The sequence below is a fragment of the Oratosquilla oratoria genome, chromosome 8 (genome assembly GCF_046742065.1).
Source record: "Oratosquilla oratoria isolate Oo_2021 chromosome 8, ASM4674206v1, whole genome shotgun sequence".
In the NCBI taxonomy this organism is placed as follows: domain Eukaryota; kingdom Metazoa; phylum Arthropoda; class Malacostraca; order Stomatopoda; family Squillidae; genus Oratosquilla; species Oratosquilla oratoria.
The window spans coordinates 59,131,257-59,140,094 of record NC_134784.1 but is presented as its reverse complement, the minus strand read 5'-3'; the positions used below and the strand labels follow the sequence as shown (position 1 = coordinate 59,140,094).

Genomic DNA, 8,838 nt, shown 5'->3' with positions numbered 1-8,838 from the left:
TTCTAATGTAAATTGTATTTTCTGCTCTATGTTATTTAATTGGGTTAATTTCTGTCTTAGATTGACGAACTCGGGTACCACTACTAGAATGTCATCGACGTATCGCCACCAATGTGTATCTTTACCCATGAGTTTGATGTAACTGGTACTTTCTAATTCTTCTAAATATAAACATACCATCACTGAGCTTAGGGGAGACCCCATGGCTAACCCACTATGCTGGAAATATTCTACGCCATTGAACATGACGGGGCCGAAGTTGACACATAGAGAAACCAAATCGATGAAGTCTCTCTTGGCTACTGGCAGCTCATTCTCACTCAGATTTTTAACAACTTTTTTAACTGCTTTTAACGCTTCTTTGGTGGATACATTTGTGAATAAAGCTTGAATATCAAAGCTGGCTAGTTTTTTTTGCCAGTTAGGTCCATACCTCTAAGTCTATTTAATAAATCAGATGAGTTCTTGAGGTGTGCATCACTGATGGTACCTAATGTTTTTGTAAGGGGTTTCGATAATATTTTGGCAACTTTGTGTGGAGCTGACCCTATTCCCGATGTTATGGGTCTCATGGGTATATTTGGTTTGTGTGTTTTGGGTAAGCCTCTCATGTGTGGGGGTCGCGGTGTTTCTTCTAACAAGCTTACTAATTTCTTACCTTTTGTAGTTTTGTTTAAGATGCGCCTCGCTGCCTTATTAAATTCCATCGCCTTTCCTTTTGCGAATCCGCTATTTTGTTTTTTGTAAGTATTTCATCTTCGAGCAGATCTAACATTTTCTTGTCATAATCGGTTTTATCCATAACGACAATTCCCCCACCTTTGTCCGCTTGTGTGATCACTAAATCCTTATCTTCTCCCAGATTTTTGAGGGCAGATATGTATCTTGATGGTAAAGCATTGGGTTGTTGGTCTGCTGCTGCTAAGCAACATGCTATCACACCTTGAATAAAATCTTTCTCCGTGTCTTCGTCAGTCCATCTGTAATTACGGCACACTTGTTCCACATAGTTATACTTTTTAATACCTGTATCAAATTTCAAACCGAGAGAAAGAGCTTCCTTTTCTGATTTAGATAACTGTTTACTCGACAGATTGTTCACTATTCCTGGTTTTCCCGCGTTCTTCCATTCACTTTCATCACATAGTTCTTCTAATTTTCTTTGAAATCTATTGACCTGGGATTCAGTAAAATTATCCAATTTTTCGTGTTGTCGACGTGAGAGGCAGAAGGGACGACACTGCTCTTTAAATTCAATAATTTTGTATGACAAAACCTCACACGCTTCTTCGAGGTACATTCGTGCACTTTCACTAAAAGGAACTAATTCACTTCGTAGTTGCTTCGGGGCAGATTTTGGAAGCACCTGTTCTTCGATGCATCTTCTTAGGAATTTAAGCTGAGTGACGCACTTTGATATCTTCTTCCTGTGAAAAAACTCCTTCACTTCTAAGCCTTGCATATTGCCACCTCCAGAAAGCCAACAAACCGAGAAGATTACATTCATTTTTATTCAGCTCACAGTACTAGAGTCAAATCAGGGATAATAATCGGATTCATGTTAAGAGCCCTAAGGATATGCAGCAAAGAATTTTTACAGGATGAGCTTAACCATATCTTTAAAACCTTCCAAGAATTAGCATATCCTTTGGGCTTTCTTATAAAATTAAAACACAAAGCCATCAAAATTATGAAAAGGAGCTCAACAGCTACAGATAACAGCACCAGCAAAGACAAAATATTTATTTCAGTTCCTAACTCTAGATACGCACCATTAATTAGTAATTTTTTAAAGAACACCAGAATAAATTTAGTAACATCAGCGAGGAAGAGAATTGGTGAGTTTACCAGAAATACGGAAATTTTGCAAGAAAATAAAAGTGTTGTTTACAGAATTCCTTGTACAGGTTGTGAGAAAGTTTATATTGGTGAGACAGGACGCGGCATGGACAAAAGATTAGAAGAACACAAGAGGGATGTGAAACATCACAGAACATCAAATGCCCTAGTAGTTCACATCGATGAAGAAAATCATTTGCCAAACTGGAAGGAAGCTCACGTTCTACATAGGAAAATGGAAAAAAAGAAAGAAAAGGAAAACTTTGGAGGCAGCACACATTGCTACCGAGAAAACCACAAATTCTCGTAAGGGGTTTATGTCCTGGGCTCAAACGTCCGCACAACTGGCGGTCGGCGAGTGTGGGGGGACAACGTGACCGGGGTGAGGTCACGCAGGGTCGTCAGATCACCATGTAAGCTGTTGACGGACTTTGATTTTTATTCTGTATTCAGTCCACTGAGGAAGGCCCAAGAGGTCGAAACGTCTGGTTCTGAATAAAGCTCCATACTCTAGCCTTAACGTTTCATTTTGCCACCTCACCTCCATATATATATATACATATACATATATATACATATACATATATATACATATATATATATATATATATATATATATATATATATATATTTAAGCCCAATACATTAAACTAATTCTCTCACTCTGTTTACATCAGTGTATTTTACCACCGATTCGTCCCACTGGATCATCATTTATAGAGTCAAACTCTTTCCACCTATTCGTCCTACCATCCTCATTCATAAGAGCCAAAACTCCGACATCATCTTGGGTAAATAGATGTTTTTCCGTTCTCAATATTACCTAGAAGGCATTACGATATCTCTCTCTCTCTCTCTCTCTCTCTCTCTCTCTCTCTCTCTCTCTCTGTGTGTGTGTGTGTGTGTGTGTGTGTGTGTGTGTGTGTGTGTGTGTATGTGTGTGTCTGTGTGTCTGTGTGTTTTATCAGTTAGTTCATGAACGTGTCCAAACATCTTTCTGACCCTGTACACGCAGCCACTCTACGGTCACTTCCAATACACCAAATATGTCCTCTCCTTCTGCTAACATATTTTCGGAAATTTCACCTGCTACTCGAAGCACCATGACAACACAAAATATTATCACCGTAGTCAAGGATGAGACCACATTACCTCTAACGGCAAGAGATAACACTAAGGAACAACATAGACGACAAAGGCAAAATCTCCATCTAAACATCCAGAATAGATAATAATAACACATTAGCTGGTGACGTCATTCAGTCTGATTTATTTAAGGAAACCACATTCTATCATAATTTCGTAGAACACGTTAAAAAGTCCTTTGCATCATTTGAGCTACTTGGACCACTTTCACCCCTATACTCTTTGGCTAGAACTTACAATCATGGTCCACACAACACCAAATAGAAAACTGTCAAAATTGCTTCAACATTTAAAAATGAACCCAGAGAAAACCTCAAAAACTCAGACTGGGTCTCAGAAGACAAAATTTCATTGGAACACGTAGTCTCACTCACGGCATACTTTCGACTACTCTCCTAATTACACCCACACTCCAGAAAACTGGTACTATTCCAGTCACTCCAGGTATCGCATTCGACATCGCTCACGCCAACGCTCTCCATCAAGAACACAACTGGTTTGTACATACTACCATAAACCAGGACACCTTGCACACATGTGTTACCACAGAAACCCTTCACAACCAAATCGATATTGCGATTATCACGGTACATGTTTCACACGAGTGATCGTTGCCGTGTGCTGCTAGCATGGAGACAACACAGACCAAACTCCCCAGATCACTCTCCTGCAAAGAATTCAAATAACACATCTCCTGCAAGGCATTCAAGTAACACATCTCCTTTATGACTACAGAATACCAAGGCTCAGTGCACATTAAGGACAGTTACTCCATACCCGGAAATTCACTCATCAACTCTACCTGTACATACTCTGGATATCCTAGACATCTCTTCCCATTCCTTAGCATTCAGTGCTACGTCAAGGAATACCAAAAAGACAATCTTTCTCAACACGGGTTCCCCAGTTAACATAATGTCAACACACAATTTTTCAAAAATTCCGCACTGCAACAAAACGTGTCATCATTTTGAATCCTCACGACGTCAAACTTTGCAATATAGATGGTGTGCCATTCCCGATCATTGGTAAATTCTCACTAGACATTAACTTCAAAGATGAGTGCCCATCCATTCCAGTTACGCCTACGTAGCTGACGTTCACTTTCCTGCTGATATTCTCATAGGTTTAACATTGATGAAGCAACATAACATAGTCATTTACCCTGCTAAAAAGGTATAATTTATCCAAATCATTTCCTCCCTGCATATCCATCAACAACTTCTCACAAAGTAAACCACATACACGTGACCAAGAATGCACAAGTAGAACATGGTTTCGTGTCAGTTTACTCTACTCCCTCAATTCAAATTCTCTCCGCTTCATCACACGAGGATGCACCAGCTACTAGTAAAAATTGCTCCACTACCTTCACACAACAAAGTTTTCAGTGTTCAACCACCCAACCCCCTCCCCAGGACTCTAACTCTTCTACATTACTAGCAGTTGTGGACATGCGTTCCAAACGTAACAGACACACTAACTCCTCCTGCATGTCCAAATTAGCAAAACTCGGGACAAAACACCCAGTAAATATTGTTGATTTTCATCGCTTGAGGACACCTTCTTGCCCTCTTAGAGGAACTCAACACCATATCCATCCCGGTCCCAGAATTGTTATCTACATTCAAACACACACACGCAATGCTTATCAGCCTAAAGACGCTGTTCCCTCGTGAGTATACAAAGGTAACCATACGAGTTTTTCAAACATAAAACACCGATGTACTCTGTGTGCTAGAAACTTGCCGTGACAATGGCATTTCCCTAAATTCAGCCATCAGCTATACGTCAAAGACAGGTCATACTTACATTTCAATTGGCAATGACAGTAATGCACTCCTACATCTCACAGTTGGTACAAACATCAAAGTCATGGATGACAAATTCCCTACTTCTCAAGTTTGTACTAAAATTTCCGACGTGCCCACTGCACAAGAATCCATTGATAAATCACCTTTGAACCCCATATACTTCCCTGATACAGAGGCAGACTTGCTTGCTTTTTGCAACAAGTTCAGACATACTATTGGCACTCCAGGTGAACCTCTTGGAGTTACTAATCTCATTCAGCATCATATACCCCTTCGTGAGAACTCTTAACCACGTTACATTTCCGAATACAAAATGCCACACAGTAAACGCATGATTATAGATAATCTTATCCAAGGTATGATTGCGTAAGACATCATTGAAACACCAATCAGTGAATGGAATTTCCCTGTCTTTGTTATCCCTAAACACGCGATGGTTTCTTCCGCCCAGTAGTAGACTTCAGAGTTAAATAAGCTTACACTTCCAGATAGACATCCCATCCCTGTATTACAAGATCTCTTACACTCCGTCGGTGAAAACAACGTAGTGTTCATGATTTTGGACCTTATGCCGGGATATTTCCAGATTACCCTTGCTCCAGAGTCTAGGCCTCTGACAGGCTTTTGCACACCCACAGGTCATTATCACTTCAAACGACTTGCCATGGGTCTCGTTTCAGCTCCTTTAGTATTCACACGACTCATGCGCACAGTACTTGCAAGTCTTATCGGTCATTCAGTGTTTATGTACCTCGATGACGTGATCATCGCTTCCAATTCCGTTAACGAACATTTACATACTCTTCACACTGTCTTCTCATGACTATCAAAAGCAGGTCTCAAACTGAAGCTTAAGTGCTAATTCCTTCAGAAAAAATACGCTTCTTAGGGCATGTCTTTAACTCACAAGGAATTTTAGCCTCGCAGGACAAGATCAAGGTAGTCATTGATTTTCCATACCCTACTTCATTCCTTGGTCTATCAGGATTATACAGATGCTACATTCAAGGTTATGCTAGTGTAGCAGCACCTTTAACTTCAATAGTTAAGAAGGACACTCCCTTTATTTGGACATGTGACCAAGAAAAAACCTCTAATGACATAAAGAAAGCCTTAACCAAGACACCTGTCCTTGCCTTTCCAAACCACAAGTTTCCTTTCACAAGATACACGGATGAGTCCTACACCAAACTTGGCGCATTCCTCATGCAACAACATGGCACAAAACTCAGACCAATTACCCATGCTAGTCGAACATTTAACAAACACGAACAAAATCACTCAATCACAGACATAGAAGCTTTAGCTGTTATATGCGCGCCCAAACATTTCAAAGAGATCATCCTTGGTTACGACATACACATCTACACAGACCAACCAACCTTACACCTTTTCAAGGGAAAGAATCTTCCAGGAAAACTTACCTGGTGGTTCCTCATCATACAAGAGTTCATGCTCATCTTTTATTTTGTGCAAAGTAAAGCGAACCTAGTAGAAGATGCTCTCAGTCGCCATATCGCGACCATCACTAAGAATCTAATTTCAGTAACTCTTACAGAAGCGCGCGTAGTCGTAGCGTAGAGATCAGACCCTTTTTGGAAACGAGTTATATGCTTCCTAGAATCTGGAGACACAATTGACCCAGAAAATTTCCCTCCCAATCTCGACAATTACACGTGGATGACATACTGTATCACAAAATAACACTAACGAAAAAACATGAACCCAACCGGTCAGTATATCCGCTCGCAGTACCTGCGGACCTCATTCCAGAAGTTCTAATATTTTACAAAGGATTACAAGGGCGGAGCATGCCGACAGGAGACCTTTTGGTCCATAACGAGATCGGATACGGAAAAAATATACAGATGATAAAAATAGATAAAATAAAATAAAAATTATAGTAATATGAATAATAATAAATAAAATAAATAATACATAGCAATATAAATAATACTAGCAATAAGAATGTGGAAAACAAGTGGATGGAGTAAACTTGAGGGGAATGTCTGTCGAGCAGGGAAGGGAGATGATGGGGTGAGAGATAAGTGTGAGTGGGGAGGGATTGTGAAAGGATGAGAAAATGACACGGTCCTGCTATGCATTTTCTCAAGTGAGGGGGATCGCCACGTAATGAAATTGGGGGGGGGGAGGGTAAACCAGCTTCGGCTCTCGGGCCCTGCTGATGAGGTGCTGTGTCTTGCTGCATTGCCGAGCAGCGGGCTCAGGGGTGACCTTTCATCCACGAGGAGCTGTGATAGGAGGGACAACAAATGAGTTTTTGGATGGGCGTGGGATGGGTGAATGGTAAGTATATGCTTTAACTGCCCCCCCCCCCCTCCCGTCTTACAAGAGGGAAAGAGCCTTACCAATACACACACAAACACATACACACACACACGCACACGCACACACACACACATACACACACACGCGCGCGCACACACACACACACACACACACACACACACACACACACACACACACACACACACACACACACACACACACACACACACACAACTCGTGGCGCAGTTGGTTGAGTTCCCGGATGCCACTACGTAGGTCCGGGTTCGATTCCCGCCCAGGGCTGAAGTAATTTCAGTATCATTGTACTGCGGGTTGTTACTCCAACTCTCGTGGGCGGGGTGTTTGGGGTGTATGTGCGTGTAAAGTCACTGCATTACCCATACATCGGTCATATACGAGCTCTGAGCTCTCTTCCGGAAGGGAAAACACCTGTCGATCACGAGTCTAACGCATATACCAAAGGCTATGGTGAATCACACACACACACACACACACACACACACACACACACACACACACACACACACACACACACACACACACACACACACACACACACACACACACACACACACACACACACACACACAATTAAGACCAAGATTGGAATATGCAGCAACGATATGGTCACCAAGTACAAAAAAATGTATAAAAAAACTTGAAAGAATACAAAGAGCAATTACAAAATTGGCACCAACACTCTCAAAACTATCATATGAAGAGAGACTAGAAAAACTTGAACTACAGACACTAGAGCAAAGAAGAGAGAGAGGAGATTTGATAGCTATTTACAGAATCATGAAAGGCATGGAAATTACTGATAGAGAGAATCTGATAAAATGGGATGACAGAAATACAAGAGGACACGGAAAGAAAATAAAAAAAGACAGCTATAGAAGAGATTTGAAAAAGAACAGCTTTCCTCACAGAGTAATAGACAGTTGGAACAAGTTAGATGAGAAAGTGGTGTGTGCAAAGACAATACATGAATTTAAAAATAGTTTAGATAAAATGAGATATGAAGACGGGACCACACGAGCATAGCTCCCCTTCCCGTAAAATACAACTAAGTAAATACAACTAGGTAAATACACACACACACACACACACACACACACACACACACACACACACACACACACACACACACACACACACACTCGAGTACGCAGCAACACTATGAACACCCAGTACCAAAAAGAATATAAAGAAGTTAGAAAAAATACAAAGAGCAACAACAAATCTGGCACCAACTCTTTCCAAAATGACATATGAACAAAGACTGTCCAAATTAGAATTACCAGGTCTGGAACAAAGAAGGGAAAGAGGAGACTTACTAACTATCTATAGAATAATGAAGGGAATGGAAATCTTAGATAAGAATGCCTTATTGAAATGGGACAATGGAAAAACAAGAGGACACGAAAGAAATTAAAAGAAGATAATTGCAGAAGAGATCTGAAAAAAGCTTCTCACACAGAGTGATAGATATTTGAAACAAATTAGACAAAGAAACAGTGTGTGCAAACACTATTCAAGATTTTAAGAAAAAACTTGATGCTGAGAGATACAAAGACGGGTCAACACGAGCATAGCTCCCTTCCCGTATAATACTAGGTAAACACACACACACACACACACACACACACACACACACACACACACACACACACACACACACACACACACACACACACACACACACACACACACACACACACACACACAC

General features: G+C 40.8%; 1 protein-coding gene across 1 annotated transcript; it reads right to left on the bottom strand.

Moving 5' to 3' along the window:
• Positions 1 to 673: 673 nt before the first annotated feature.
• On the bottom strand, positions 674 to 1,462 carry LOC143027405 (uncharacterized). The gene has a single exon (XM_076188691.1). The coding sequence runs from the start codon at positions 1,460 to 1,462 to the stop codon at positions 674 to 676; it is 789 nt and encodes a 262-aa protein (XP_076044806.1).
• Positions 1,463 to 8,838: the final 7,376 nt, after the last annotated feature.

Bases quoted from the DNA above. Each gene is read 5' to 3' on its own strand.
- LOC143027405 (XM_076188691.1), bottom strand. From the start codon at position 1,462: ATGCAAGGCTTAGAAGTGAAGGAGTTTTTTCACAGGAAGAAGATATCA.